This window comes from Nematolebias whitei, chromosome 21 (genome assembly GCF_014905685.2).
Source record: "Nematolebias whitei isolate Nwh7 chromosome 21, NemWhi1, whole genome shotgun sequence".
In the NCBI taxonomy this organism is placed as follows: domain Eukaryota; kingdom Metazoa; phylum Chordata; class Actinopteri; order Cyprinodontiformes; family Rivulidae; genus Nematolebias; species Nematolebias whitei.
This window is the reverse complement of record NC_056518.1, coordinates 10,211,984-10,227,672: the sequence shown is the minus strand read 5'-3', so window position 1 is coordinate 10,227,672 and position 15,689 is coordinate 10,211,984. Positions and strand designations below refer to the sequence as shown.

The following is a 15,689-nucleotide window of genomic DNA, read 5'->3' as shown; positions in this document are numbered from 1 at the left end:
TTTTGCTTTTAAAAAATATTCTCCTCTCCAGCTTTCTGAGGCCCAGCGCCCCCTGACGGCCCCCACTTTGAAAAACACTGCGACTGAATTTGGTCTCATAACTTCAGTGATGGCACTCATCCATCCATCCATCCATCCATCCATCCATCCATCCATCCATCCATTATCTTTACCCGCTTCTTCCATTTTTGGGTCACGGGGTTCGCCGGTGCCCATGTCCAGCAATCACTGTGTGAGGGGCGGGGGACACCCTGGACGGGTCGCAAGTCCATCACAGGGACACATAGAGACAAACGAGACAAACAACCATTAAGTGATGGCACCATTAATAGTATTTCAAAGCCTTTCAGAGTTTACAAATGTATTTATTCTTTGAATTGTATTTTTACTTAGCCATGATATGTTCAGGTGTGAGGCTTTTGTAACTACCGTTAAAGTAGTTTAAATTTCAAACAGTAATTTGCAAGTCTTTTTTTCCTTTCAGGTTGTGAGAACAGCTCTGTAACTCCACCGGTGAGACGATGGGACGTATTTTCCTGGACCACATCGGTGGGACTCGCCTCTTCTCCTGCGCTAACTGCGACACCATTCTGACCAACCGCTCTGAGCTCATCTCCACACGGTTCACAGGAGCCACAGGCAGAGCTTTCCTTTTCAATAAGGTACGGTGAAGTGTGAAGCCACCAGCAGTTACATGCTCTCCCCAACCCTACGGTGTGCACATATTCACGTTGCACGCTTCGGAAAAAGTGTCATGGTTCTGTCTCGCGTCCACAGGTGGTGAACCTCCAGTACAGCGAAGTTCAGGACAGAGTGATGCTCACCGGCAGGCACATGGTGAGGGATGTCAGCTGCAAGAACTGCAACAGCAAGTTGGGCTGGATCTATGAGTTCGCTACGGAGGACAGTCAGCGGTACAAAGAGGGACGTGTCATCCTGGAGAGAGCGCTGGTTAGGGAGAGTGAGGGCTTTGAAGAGCACGTCCCCTCTGACAACTCATGAGTGTTGGACATGTGCTCTCTCCCTCTCCTTTGACCCCTCCGCCTCTGTGCTGTGCATCACCACCTGCAGACTCAGTGGCCAGTGAAGTTTTCACTTCAACCCCCGCACGCCTCCTTCCTCGTCTCCAGCATATGACCTTGGACCGGCGATTATAAGAATAACGTGCTGGATCTGTTCTTGCTGTATAGGCTTCCCCAAAAAATAGTCCCTCATTTATGCATCACTGTGCAGTCCTGCCCAACACAGCTGTGAACATTGTTAGGGAGTGTCCACGCAAGATCACACTGATTTATCACCAAACCTGCACAAGAACACTCCACGCTTTCATGGTAACTCCTTCGTGGATGGTATCAGGTTTAAAATCATCACCTTGTTTCATCTAGATGAGTAGAAGTGCTACTTCTGAGTATGATCCATGTCTGCTAAGTTAACGTATTGCTTTGCTAGTATTTGTGCTCCTGTGTTGTGTATTTGTTCTCAGTACACTTGTCACTGGTTAATGAATGCATCGAAGACACTTCTTTATTCTGGATTAATGTTTTTTTCTCCTGCAGATTTAAATGAATGTAGTACAGTTTAGAATCTGTCCTCGTTCATAAGATACACTGACGACCGCACAGAATGATGTCACACTTTGACTATTTGTTGTAGTGCTTTAAGCTCTTTCTTTATCTTGCTCATATGTGTCAGCGTTGACTGGTTTTGACGTTCTTGAAATGTACAGAAAATGGCCTAATTTTCCCCGTACAACCCATTCATAGCGTGGAGGTGATCTCATCCAGTACAGTTCCATACGTGAACGCACTTATACCAGTCCGCAGCTGTTACCACGGATCTGTGCGTCGTGTGAAGATCTACGTGTCTCACTCAAAGTGTCCTGGAGGCTGTGTGTCTGAAACGTGAGGGGAACCCTCTCTGGCAGTCTGCGCGCTCGTGGACTGGAGTGGATTGTATTTCAAAGTAACTTCATATTCCACCAAAGTAGAAGAACAACATATTTGACCTGCAGGAAACGGTGATCCTTGTTTAAATTAGTGAACTGCTTTTACCACGGCAGCCCACTCTTTATATAATCTACAGCCTGAGGCGTGTTGTGTCATCACATGGCTGAAGCCAGGCGAGCTTTAATGGGGCACTTTTCTTAAAAGTCAAGCCTTTGTCCTTGGAATTAACCAGACTCTCAGTTTTCTCTAATAACCAGTAAAAAAAGAGGTGGTTCTTGTGACGGTGAGGAGAACCCTGTACTTGAATTGCAGCAGAGCTCTGTGGCAGAACATGCCATGAACGCATGTTTCACCCAAAGGTGCAGCCTTCACCAATACTTTTTTATAATTTACTCTTTTGTGAAGGAATAGATAAATGCTTACAGACATTGACTTCCAAAGTCAGCGCGGTGAAATCAGTTAGTTAAAATTTTTAGCGTTTTATTCGTACGTTTTTATTTGGTTCACATTATACGAGTGCTGTTTGAAACATTTATCTCGATATTTAGCTTTTTCATGATTTGAACATGTAAACGAACTTCTGTAGCTCCTGGAATTTATTTCTCTGACGTGATTTCTAAATAAAAAAATGTTGTCTTGCTACGTCTGCTTTTACTTTTAGCATCGACTCCAGAGACGGTGTTACGAGGTGCCGTTTGTAAAGTTACACACTCAGAAATTAACAGCAATATTTTGGTTTATTTACCCTTTAAATAAGAAAAAGTGTTTTTTTAATCAGTTATGTTTCACCATATTATTCTTACATTTATAAACGTCATAGTTCCAAGCTAAATATTTAATTTACAAGTTATACATTTAGTGAACAAACTAAATACTTAACTTGCAAGTTAAATATTTAGTTTGGAACTATGACATTTATAAATGCATGAATAATATGGTGGAACTATGACTAATAAAAACTTTTTCTTATTATTAAAGGCTAAATAAACCAAAATATTGCTGTTAATTTCCAACTGTGTAACTTTACAAACGGCACCTCATGCAGTGTCACTTCTTTACATTTGGATCAGACTTTGAGATGATGATGATGATGATGTTGGGATCAAGTCATTGTGACCAAAGCGTGGACCTGTAGATGGCAGCAGAATACTAACAGATGCAGTGTTCCTCTTGAAATGCTGCTGAAGCTGAAAGCTTGTCCTGCCTCTGACGTCACCTGCTTCAGTATCTGTAGTTTTCATGCACATCATGTTGATGTCATTCCCTGGAGCAGGTGAAACGAAACGTCATGAATTATTTGCAGCAAATGCTGGTCAGTCTACAACCAGAAATGGAAAGAATAAAACACAAACGCAGAAGTGAACAAGAAGTTTTTTTTTTAAACCCAAACTATACAACACTCACTATGAATCAACCACAACTAGATATGAATACATTAGGTTTAAAAATATGAAGTGATGACTCACTCCTAATCCGCCCACTAATATTGCGGTGCTGCTGGAGTTATTTATAGCCCTGATGCTGCTGGAAGCTGTCTTTCTTGTACTTCTTGGCGTGTGAGAGGCTGTGTCACTGGAGGAGCCAACAACAGGCCTGCTTTCCTGCACTCGCTCCTGGAGGCACCTTACAGTCATCACTCAGGGCTAAACTTAGCCCACACACGTATTGGGCTTCTTGAAATCAAACTGCTCTGGTTGCAGCCTCTCTTTGGAGAGACGGAGAGCACGTATGGATTGAGAATATTGATGAATTTATGACTCACACTTGTGCCATTTAAATGCCACTTGTGGCTACAGGCGAGGAAAGGTTTTCCAGTGACCTCAGTGCTACAGTCCTGGTGCCTGCCCCGGTGTAACCCCAGAAGTGTCTGTTTTATGTGTCCAGACAGAGGTAATTACGCCGCCTTGTTGGTCCTGTTGGACTACACCAACCTGAGCAGACATCGCTCAGATCTTTGCAGGACAGTACGTGACTGTGCATGTTCACAAAACTAAGTTTCCTCCGTCTCGGACACGTACAAGATGTACCTGGACAGGAAGTAAGACAATGAGGTTCCCTGAAGACTACAGACTAATGCTTTTAATTCAAAGACCATACCTCACAGACTTTTGCTTTATAGTCCAGTAAAAACACCAGTAAAGCGATGCTCTCTCACATCTTAAGAGTGGATTTAGTCTTCCTTCCACCCACTGTCAGATCTCTGAGCAAACATTTAGATGCTGAGAACGTTAGAAGGGAAGTAAAAATAGAAGATTGCACTTGATTGACATGATTCACCCTCCCCTGGCAGCGATTTTAGTTAATCCTCTCCCTTTTCTTATTTTCCTGATTGTCACCAACCCCAATATGTAGAATAAAACTTCTCCCTTTCTCTTCACACACACAAAAGAATGACATCATTCTGTCACCAGTTGAAAATAGCATGCTTTCCATTGACATCATTCCACATCCCGTTGCCAGGAGACATGGGAGTCAACACGAGTTACTATGGCGACTGCACTTCACCTTCAAAGCTCCTGACCTTTTTGGCTGCCGGTGGTAGATGTGTGTGTGTAAAACAGGCAAGGCAAACTATAGTGTGTGTGTTGTGTAATCTAAATGTTCAAGGACTTGTTTACCCATTCGCTGCGATGTAGCCATTATTCAAGAACTTTCTGGATTAAAAGGGCTGCCTGGATGTTACACGAGACAACCTGCAGCTGATCAAAGTGTCAGCGTTGGCAAAACAACACTATCGTTGAAAAAGTGTTGAGTAAAGAAAATACAGCTCTAGTCAAACAGGGCACAAAAGCTAATTAGGCTATTTTAGCTGTGTATGTGCTACAGCTTAACCTGCTAGTCATGGATCTGGTCAGCAGGACGTTCAACGCAACCGATACAAAATTTTCAACCAAACGACAGAGTCCTGGAGAACCCTCATGCTCTGCTGAGGCTCACGCAGCAGGGTACATCATGGATTATACCACTGGACTTATGATGGCACGGTTTCTGCTTTTTGGCACCATTGGAGGTTATCGGCTCTTAAAGAAGACGGCGGCGGCAGTTCCAGCCATGGCAAAGCTGCCAACCTTGTGTGAAGGTTTGGTTTGTGCTTCGAACACTCAGACTCAGCTGATTTACGAGCTCAAACGTAAGATGGAGCATTTATGAGAATCGTAGGCCACTTGTGGCTTCTAGGACTCGCCAGCAAGTTGGGGACGACCTTGCAGGGAGCTAATAAGCACGAACCAGTGGAATGTCCACAAATCTGTCTTTTTTGGATGTCCAAAGTACCAGCAGAACTCAAGGCTGACGAGAAACAACAGTCTGCCTGAAAAAAAAGAACATCTGTGGCTTATCTGAATCTGACTCCCCTGTTCGGCCTTGAAGTAGACCAACTTATCACATTTCTCCTGGGATATGTGTAAACTAAGAAGGCTCTGCTCTATCCGTCCCCCAAGAACTTCTGTGAACGCTTATCAGAGCTGACACCAACATCTTATCAGGACTATGGAGCTACCTGGAAGTGCTTCATGGACAAATCTCACCATCTCATCATCGAATGTAGATGTAACGTCTATAAATGTTCTTGCTGGCAGAGTTTTATTGACGTCTTAAATGTACACTGTACTTCAGTGTAATGATAATAAAGCTCATCCTGATTGTGAAATGACCTACGGTGTCCTTCACCATGAGACTCCGTGTTCGTTTCCTGAACAGCCCAAAACACGAAAGAACAAAAATCTAATTAAAGGAGACTTTAATGAGGTGACATCAGACGTATTGACACTCACACACACATTGTATACCTTCCTTATGGAGTGTTTAAAACGTGTCCACATCGTTTACCTGAGGACTGTGACCTCACTGAAGTCCAGCATCTGCATTTGAACAACTCAACACAACAGAAAAACATCTGCATGGAAAGTGTGGTTCATTTGAGAGTTTAAACAATTTGAAGAAACAGACTGTGTAAAAGTCTACATGCACATAATAAAACTGTTCATACAGCTGCATCACAGTGACTGGAACCCATTCTTTACACATGAACAACGGGAGCTGCAGAGCTGTATACACTGAAGACACTTCTGCTGTGTGGATTGTGACAGACTAGTCCCACAAGTGGAGGCTGACGTGGTTGGATATCACACATTGCACAGAAACTGCTATAAACCAAGACAATGGTCATTTACTAATGGATTAATGCGATTCAAAATAAAATTAGGAGCGATCTAAGAGTGCAGTTGAAGCACTGCTTCAAACCGTTGTTCATTTGTCCATTTTTGGCCTAAGTGCCAAAGCTTTCTCAGCTGTCACTCGATAATTGAACATAGCAGGCACACTGGTGCCAGTCAGGAGAGCCGTGGGGAGAGGTGGGCATTTTGTTGGATTAGGCTGACTTCAGGGCCAGTTTTCCACTCCAAGTCTGGCTTGCTGTGCCACCCTGCACACTGAAGGGTGATGTTGTCTCAACAGGACGTTCTTCCATCAAAATCCTGTCTCGACGAGGCGACACTTTGTTCTCAAAGTACACACAGCTCATCTGCTTTTACAGCCATTCATGTAAATCTTGAGTTTTATAGTAAATCAGCTTTGCCAGTGGTGTAGCAGCTTTTTCTCCCTGACAACAAAAAAATTTGTTTGATTACTTTGTTTTTTTTACATTTTGGTACATATTGTCTCAACTTTGGCTTTTTGTGCTAAATCTTCTTGACAAATGACAAACAGCAGGCCAACTTGTAGGACCAAATAAAAAAAATACAAGTGGACTTTTGTTTTGTAGTTCAAGACGTTCTGCTTCGCAGCCCATCTTTGAGTTGAGCTTTCTGTGCTCACAGTTCCAAGCTTTAAGCTGTGGGTCTCTGTTGAGAGAGTCATTAGAGTCTTGTTTACCTGGCTCAGAAGGCAAAGACCATAATAACTGTCTAGTTCAGGGGTGCCCAATAAATCGATCACAATCTACCAGTTGATCACAAAGGTATTATGGGTAGACGGCATTAAAACCAGACGTCAGCCTCTCGTCCATCTATGAAATTTGTCACTTGACTGACAGACGGGGCAGCCGGTCTGAGGATCCATTTACACGACAGCCCTCATCCTCTCACTCTTTTTCGTCCAAAGAGGCGTTGGTGTATTCACCAGTAACTGTGATCATGCAGACGCTGCATGCGCAATGAATGCAGCTGAGCTGGACTCAGGGTTGCCAGATAAATTAAAATGTTTTATTTACCCCCTCCTTTTCTGTGCACATGTTCAACAAACACAGCACACACCTCATCTTAGAATATCTTTACTCAGCAGATATGACCGTTTAGGTCAAAACACTATCATTTTAAAGCCACAGTACTAGAGTTCATAATTTCTTATCTGGCAACCCGACTGGCAAGGAAACCATAGCGTTTTTGTGTAAACCCGCTCATTTTCTGTTTACTACCCCCGATAAACATTGTAAAAACACTAAAGTTTCCAGAGGTTGGTCTCTGTAACCTGGGTCTTACAGCAGGTAGATCACTTTGACTTGGTCATTTTAAAAGGAGCTCGCATGCTGAAAAAGTCTGGGCACCCCTGGTCTAGTTGTTCCGTTTCATTAATTTTCGTTTGTTTTTTCTTGCTATGTTCTGGATGACTGAGAATCTTGATGAGCACAAACTGAAAAAGCTAAGGTTTTAATTTGGTTTAAAAAGCAAAGTGGACCTGATAAAAGGTAAACCACAATACATACATACGCGTACGGCAAATCCCTGTATATTTCTTACATAATTCCTAGGGCAAAACGTGACATTATACAAGTGGAGTCAAGTCATCACATGGTCTGAATTATGGCTCTGATCCATTTATGATATAAAACCAAAGGCAATTCATTCAGCATACACATATTAAACAAGAATAATGTAAAATTGATAAAACTGTACTAAAACTTAATTTAGTAGCTGTATTTGTGCAAGAAGAGAAATAAAAACATACAGTGAAACATCAGAGGTGACGTCATCCTTGAATCTAGCAAGGATAAAAGTACTTATTCCTTTTTAATAGAAAGCTTTCCACTGAAGCCTTGCATGCACTCAGAAAGCTACCTTGTTACTCACTAAGATGCGACTTCTTCATTTTCTCAAAAAGAGCCCATAAGCCTCATACAAAACACAACAGACCAAATCTACCAAGTGTCCTTGCTGGTTTTAAGTGCAAATATGTTTTACAGTCATAACAGTTTTTCATTTCTACTGTATCTTTCCATCTAGCACCTTGTTTTTCTCACGCCCATCTGCACCCATGGACCTCCAATATCGATGGCAAGCCATCTCCAGCAGTTCCAGCCCACCAAACAGCTTCAGCTGGGCCATGTAAACTCCAATCATAACCAGAGCAAAGAGCCTGAAAGAGCCCCAGAGCCACAGGCCAGTGAAACACAGAGCAATGAAGCTGCTCCAGTACAGCAGCGAGGCAGCTTTGATCAGAGCCACTCGCAGCTCCGACTTACAAGGTGGCACACGTGCAACACCGTCCCTGTCAAAGGCTCTGGGCTGGCCTGAGTAGAAGTCCCGCAGACGGATCTCTTTCTCAGCCCAACGTTGCTGACACCAAGACTCTAAGTCAGAAGATGAGGTTGGGAGAGCAGAGACTGGATAGCGGCGGACATGAAAGTGGATTTCACGGGGGAATTGTCCCATTATGAGGTGGCGTTCTGTCTGAGGGATGTTCTTGGGGTATGCCACTGTGATGTCATGGACGGCATCCAAGTTATCACCTAGAAAAAGACACACAATTTAAAATCAAGGAAAAAATGTTCGATTAATAGAAATTATTTTTAAGCATAAAGAACAATATTTACCACTACCGTAATTATTCATGCAAAATAACTGAGCTCTGCTGCCTTTACAACAAACAGAGAGCGCCAAATAAAATATCCAAATACAGGGTGACACCTGCCAGAGCCAGCTCCTGCACAGCTTAGCTCTGTCCTGGTAAAATAAACGAAAGGGGCACAGAAGAGCCAGATAAAGACAACGTGCACATCATGTCAGTCAGTGGAGCAGCGAGAGGAGCAGGATAAGCTACAGCCTATGACATCACAACACCTGCATGGAGTGTTTGCACCATCATCAGCAAACAGGGTGAGCGAGGGTGAGACAGATGTGGCATTTAAAACCCCTGGAGGGCTGCCAGAATGAGCTCATACTGTAATATGAGTTACAGGGAGATGAAGCACAAGTTTAGGGCTTAAAAGAATAACAGGTATCAGCCATGACCTATAAATACAAAGTGAACACTTTAAGGTATAATTTGTCTGTTGGTTTTGCTGATGAAATATTTCCACAGTGATGGCAGGATTATTTTGTGGCATGTTAAATTTCATTTGGGCAAACATAAGTCATGAAAAGTGCACGTGTCTGCTGCCGGACCGCAGACTAACTGTAAATGGACTGTTATGATGAACATAGACTTTACATAACTCTAGAAGCTGCTCATGTGGATCATCCTGACCTTTTCGTAGTCGGTTCACAATGAAGGTGAATCCGGTGGTGCGAGGATGAAGAACATACTCCATCTTTGGCAAATTGTTCTTTACAGCAAACGCATCGCTCTTCGCTCGTGTATTTTCTGCAGGGGAGAGTAAAATAAACACAAAATAAACCTCAGGCAACGACACGCTCATGTACATGTAGTGTTTTGTCATTTTACACACACTGGATGTGTAATGGTAAATGGACTGTACTTATATAGCACCTTTCTATCTTGTGAAGATACTCAAAGCTCTTTACAGCAATCTGTGCCTCATTTATCCATTCATACAGCTCTATACTAGATCTCTACAAAGCTCATTGAACAAATCATTCTAAAGAGACTAATCAGAGCTTTATCACATTCATACACCGATGGGACACATCGAAGGCAGTGAGGGGTTCAGTGTCTTGCCCAGTGACACTTCGACATGTGACTGCTGGTGGATTCGAACCCCCAACTCTTGCATTGGAGGACGACTGCTCTAACCACTCAGCCACAGCCGCCCTTGTGTAGCATTTTATCTCTTTTAAAGCTGAACGCAATAAACTAATTATTCTATTTTTGTACAACCACATTTTTTAAACTTCATTAGACTAATCAGTAACTATTACAAAATTCAATTCAATTCAAAAATACTTTATTAATCCCAAAGGGAAATTAAATGTTGTTGTAACTCGTTGTCCTCGTTTCATTAAGAGATGTTATAGATGCTGAGGGCAGGAAGGATCTCTTGTAAAGGTCCGTCCCACAGCGAATCAGAAGAAACTGGCCGCAGGTGCTGTCCGATCCGTCCACCCACACTCAGCTGACCTCCCGGTTCCTCCGGGCAGTGGCAGAACTCCTCCCAGCAGCCTGCCGAGCTCCTTGTTGCTGTGGACAGCTGGCTGCAGGTGCCAGGGGAAGATCCTGTCCTTCTGCTGCCATGAGCCGTGTTTCCTGATAGTTCCAGGATCTCAGTGGTCAGACACTCGAGCACAGCCGGCAGGGAGACGGGAATGCATCTACGGCGCCTCCTTTTCAACTCATTTGAGATTTGGGGCTGTAGCTGATGTATTATTTGAGCTTTTGAGATGTTAATCAGCTGTTCCCGGTTGTGAAAAAACACTTTGTTGTCATGGTTACGCATCATAACAAATGTCCAAAACTTAAAAAAAAGTTTCAGTAAAAATCCTTCCAGCTGCACAGCATCTGATACCAGAGGAACCAATCCAAAATATCAAGAAACTTCATGCTCAGTAATCCAGGTAAAACATCCAACGATGTTCAGTCAGGTCATCTGGACAGCCCTCCATCTGAAGGGCTTCATCAGTCTGAGAAGTCAGACAAACTGTTTACCCCACTAAGCAGTACACTCCTACAGTGGACCAACCAGTTTGCTGGTGATCAGATGGTTTCTGGGTCCTCTCCCCCGTCGACTCCTCCCAAACTGCCACAGCCAAAGTGGTTCAAGACATCAAGGTTCATGCTCACGTTTGATTGGGACTTCTCAGACTGATGAAGCCCTTCGGATGGAGGGAGAAACGTCTCTCAACAAAGAAACTGTCCAGATGACCTGATGACCACTGATGCATAAAAAAAGAAGTGATTTACGTCCAGAAAAAGAGGAATTAAAGTTTTCAAAAGCAATAACTCAGAATTAAAGTAACAGAGCTGCTCCAACACGCAGCTGCCCCGAGCGGTGCGCTTCTAAAACATTACAATTACCAATCAAATTTCTCATCCAAAAATCTACAAGCTCTCAAAGTTATTAATTGTTGTCTTATTTAATTCAAAAAGCTTAGCATTGAGTCATGTACATGTTTTAAGTTTAATATTATCTGAACATGATCCTCAAGACAAAGGTCTGCTGTAAGCCTTCACAATAAAGTGTTAGGGAGTGTTTAACGCAACAACCTCTGTGTAGGATGCCAGAACATAATGTGTATGTGTCCTGGTTTCATGTGTCAAATTAAGCCTTTGGGTTTAGGAGGCTTAAACACAAATATGTGTGGACATGGAAGCAAACAGACGCACAGGGAGGACCATAAAACAAGACAATTACAATGTGGACTAACTGAAATCCTTAACTGTGATGTGGAAATCTTGACGAAACAACGTGTCGTGTTTGTCAATGTATTCAGACACATCCACCCTACAACGGTTTATTAAACACTACGCAGAGTTCACCAAGCACTCACCCTGATGGACAATAGACAAATGGTCCCTAAAATGTGTGCATTTTTACTTTGTTTACTTCTCACCAGTGAGGTCTGTGCCCTCGGGAAACAGTAACAGCTGCAGGGGCTCCCTGATGTCACAAAAGTAGTCCAGCATGTTTTCCAAATGTTCTTTGTCCACCTCCCAACGACGCTGAATAAAGACGAAACAGGCCACCTGCATTGCCCACCCTGCAAGGAGCACGTAAAATCATGACACGTCACTGGTAACTCTATCTTTAACTGGTCAGGAGAGACTTCAAAGCCGACTGAGCCTGAAGTTCTTAGCAAAAAAAAACACACTTCATATTCAACCTTATCAAGTTTTCTTTTGAAAGTAGCTGCTTTTAACTTATTTTACCACTGATGAAGCAAACATCCACCCACCCCAAAATGAGAGTTTGTCAAGCAATAAACAAGCCAAGTGGAATATTTATAAAGAACAAAGAACCAATTTAACAAGCATCTTCTGTCTTTTTGATATTAAAATCAAAGAACAAAAAGGTGAAACATGTTTCTAATTCTTTTGTTGTATCCATAAATAATGCAGGCCAAGACACCAAGCACAAACCCTGAACTCCAGTAATGTTCAACTGAAGGATGATGCAGTTCAGTAAGTCTTTTGGTGATGGTTCATTTCCTGTAAAAAGTATTTGAAGCACGACAATGTGCTTCATTTGTTCTCGTCTCATAAAACCTTGAAAGCACGCGCTGCAGAGAACACCAAAATATGACATTTTTTACTAATAGTTTTTTAGATGTGCCCGTTTTAGTTTAAAAATACTTTGTTAAAGTTAAACTGTTACATTTAGTTACTTAACCAGGAAAATCCCATTAAGATCACAGGTCTCCTTTGGAAGGAGCCGAGCCTGAAGGCAACCTACACATTCATGCTTCTGGACTGTGGGAGGAAACAGAGAAAACCCAGGCAAACACAGGAAGAACATGCAAACCACACAGAAAGACTCCAGGTTCAAACTGGGAATTGCACCCGGGACCTTTATGCTGTGAGGTAACAGTACTAACCACTAATCCACCGTGCTACCAATTTTAAAAAATGGGGACACATTTTGTTTTTTTGACTAACCCTTAGTAAAGTGTCCAAAGACATAAAATAGGTTCTTTGCTAAGTTCTCTGATATATGAATAGGCCTGTCATGATAACAAATTTTGCTGGACGATTAATTGTCTCAGAAATTATTGCGATAAACGGTAATATTGTTTGAAAGTTTACAATAATTAGTCATTACTGTCAAATTTAAGAAGAAATGTAGGTTAAATTTTTGAGTGTAGTACCTTTTGTCGACCACCAGATGGCAGTATAAGACTGTTTGAACTGAAGGATGGAAAGTGAGGGAGCGAGCAGCGTGTCTCTAACAAAAATGGGAGGGAGGCCCCTTGACGCGACATGGGCTGTCTCTCCGTCCTTAATTCGGTTCTCAAAATGACGGCTGCTCGGTGTGGTGTGAGCTCTTTAGCATAGCATTTGTCACACAAAGCTTTTAATAAAAAATCAGCAAACAAGTTCTCAGCTTCTTTTCTCAGAGAAAAACAACTTTTTACACAAAGGCACGGGTTTCAACTGTGAATTTTGGAGCTTCGATAAGACGGAGGTTTTTTCCCCGAGGTCGGTCTGTTAGCGTAGCTCGTAGCTTAGCTTCTCAGCTTAGCTACTTTTAACGATCCAAAAACGCAATCGTTAAAATGGATTTTAAAGAGAAAGGGAGGAGTCAGTGAAGAGCACCGGAGTTGAGCCTTTTGTCATCCAGGGTCTTCAGTAGAAAGAGAGAGACACGAAGAAACGATAAAGCCGATAAATGAAAATGAGGTTGATAATTTTCATCTATCATGCGATTAATTGATTTATTGCTTATTGTGACAGGCCTTTATATCAAGCCTATGGTAGTTCGTGCTTCGAGTTCTGAAGCTGTTTTTACACTTTAATGAATAACAATCTCATGTTAAATAGATTAACATTCCAAAAACTTTCCTTTGAAGAAATTCAGGTACAGGGACTTAAAAAAGTAGCTAACGTCTACTACAAAATATCTAAAAATACCTCTAAACGGTCGAGAGAACTACTGCTTAAAAAAGTCAGGCTCTTCTGAAGAACTGCAGAAACAAGGGACTAAAGAATTTTGCTGCAAATTGTTGTGCAATTATACGTTTTTGGATATGCCCTGAAAAGCTGGCATTATTTTGTGCACGTGTCAAAGAATGTGTTTGTGTGTGGACGAGGGGAAAAGGGCAGGACACCCACTGTATACACACCGAAGCCAGGGACGGCCTTGAGTGCAGCCTTGAGGCAGACCTTTTCCAGACGAAGGTAGCTGTACCTGAGCAGACAACACCAAAGAAACATCCAGTCCAGACGGGTGCGGTGGTTCATGATGATCACGCTGCGCTCCCCAGGAATAAAGCCATCTCCTGTAATCACCACCTTCACCCCAAATACCAGCTCCAGCAGCGACTACAGAGAAAACAGAGAGCGAGTGCAGGGGAAGGCACAAGGGAAGGGTTAGGGAAAAAAGACAAGTTTTATTAAAAACAACAAATCCAAGAACATTTTTTAAAGAAAAAAAAAAAAACAAGGTGGAAAGATTGAGATTATGACAAGAAAAAAAAAGTTTTTTTCAAAAACTGATCTAATTAAATGAAAAAACATAAAGTCATAGTGTACACACCACAGGCAGGGTGAGCCAGGTAGCAACGATCCGATCAGTGAGCCAGCGGTACCAGGCAGGAGACAACAGCAGGAGTGGCAGCACTGGACCCAGCATGAAGATACTCCCAAAGAAACTACCCAAAAATAGAGTTGTGACAAAGTACAGGCCTCGCACTGACACAGCCATCTGGAAGAGAGAAAACAAAATGAGCTCGAGAAGAAATCAAAGACAGCTTAATGCTAATTTATTTATTTTTTAACACAAAAAGGACAAAAACTGAAGTGCCAGTAAAAGTCTGGTACTCGTTCAAATGACATGGGAATTTACAGTTCACGGACTTTGTTTTCCTGGTTTAAACAGCAACTAACAAATTAAAAGACTGTCAGCAAAACACAACTAATGACATTACAGACATTTTTATCCATGAAGACTGCTGTTCTGGTGTTCTTTTGACATCTTTTCCACACACACAGTGGAAAAACCAGGACAAGCATTCTGAGTATGGAATGTAAATATGGGAACTTATCTGATGGTGGGTGATAAAATGTGGGCGCATCGTGACAATAATCAACTTTGATTGTGGCGTTACTGCGCACGCTCACTGGACGAGCAAGATCAAATGTGGTTTCTTGGTATTTTGAAGCAAAATGTTGGTGTTTTATCCACTAACATTTTACTAGTACTATGAAGTGTACTCAGAAAATGTACAAAAGAGGCCTTGTTGAATTAACTACAACTTTAGCTGGAAAAATATTGTTTTCCATTAATAATATATGTTGATAACTTTTTTTTACGCAACATATTTGGACAATAAGAACATTGTATATAAAGAACAAAATAGTCCGAAAATAATATTTTATAACTTGGATTTATTTTTTAAAAGAAATGGCAGTCTGCAGTCAAGTGCACTGATGGTTTCATTACAGGTATTTACATTTCTAACCAAGTTCATTGATATACTTAATAGCAGTTAGGGTTGGTGACAAATTATAAATAACAGATTTTAAATAAAAGTTTAAACTAAAGCAAATTACAACACAACTCTAAAAACACGTTGATTAAATTTTAAATTAGCAGGCTAATGCTAATTATGTGGAGGGCAGTCATCATAGGTTGCTGCGGTCGTTATCATCATCATGCTGCTAACAGAACCACACCGCTAACAGAACCACACCGCTAACAGAACCACACCGCTAACAGAACCACACCGCTAACAGAACCACACCTCTAACAGAACCACACCGCTAACAGAACCACACCGCTAACAGAACCACACCGCTAACAGAACCACACTGCTAACAGAACCACACCGCTAACAGAACCACACCGCTAACAGAACCACACCTCTAACAGAACCACACCGCTAACAGAACCACTTTGCTAACAGAACCACACCGCTA

The 15,689-nt window shown here is 42.1% G+C and overlaps 2 protein-coding genes across 2 annotated transcripts in view; one reads left to right on the top strand and one right to left on the bottom strand.

Moving 5' to 3' along the window:
* Window positions 1-488: 488 nt before the first annotated feature.
* Window positions 489-2,390, top strand: LOC119426960 (protein yippee-like 5). The gene is made up of 2 exons (XM_037694533.1): window positions 489-662; window positions 778-2,390. The coding sequence occupies exons 1-2, from the start codon at window positions 522-524 to the stop codon at window positions 1,000-1,002; spliced, it is 366 nt and encodes a 121-aa protein (XP_037550461.1). The 5' UTR covers window positions 489-521; the 3' UTR covers window positions 1,003-2,390.
* Window positions 2,391-8,003: 5,613 nt separating this feature from the next.
* lclat1 (lysocardiolipin acyltransferase 1) overlaps window positions 8,004-15,689 on the bottom strand; it is a 14,575-nt gene continuing 6,889 nt past the window's right edge. The window contains exons 2-6 of the mRNA XM_037694575.1: window positions 14,308-14,475; window positions 13,895-14,093; window positions 11,669-11,815; window positions 9,408-9,524; window positions 8,004-8,670 (exon numbers count right to left, since the gene is read on the bottom strand). Of these exons, the coding sequence (XP_037550503.1) occupies window positions 8,144-8,670; window positions 9,408-9,524; window positions 11,669-11,815; window positions 13,895-14,093; window positions 14,308-14,475 (1,158 nt within the window). The 3' untranslated portion in view covers window positions 8,004-8,143. The remainder of the gene's footprint in view (window positions 8,671-9,407; window positions 9,525-11,668; window positions 11,816-13,894; window positions 14,094-14,307; window positions 14,476-15,689) is intronic.

Coding starts and splice junctions, on each gene's coding strand:
- LOC119426960 (XM_037694533.1), top strand. CDS start 522: ATGGGACGTATTTTCCTGGACCACATCGGTGGGACTCGCCTCTTCTCC. Junction 663..777: donor GAGCTTTCCTTTTCAATAAG/GTACGGTGAAGT, acceptor TCGCGTCCACAG/GTGGTGAACCTCCAGTACAG.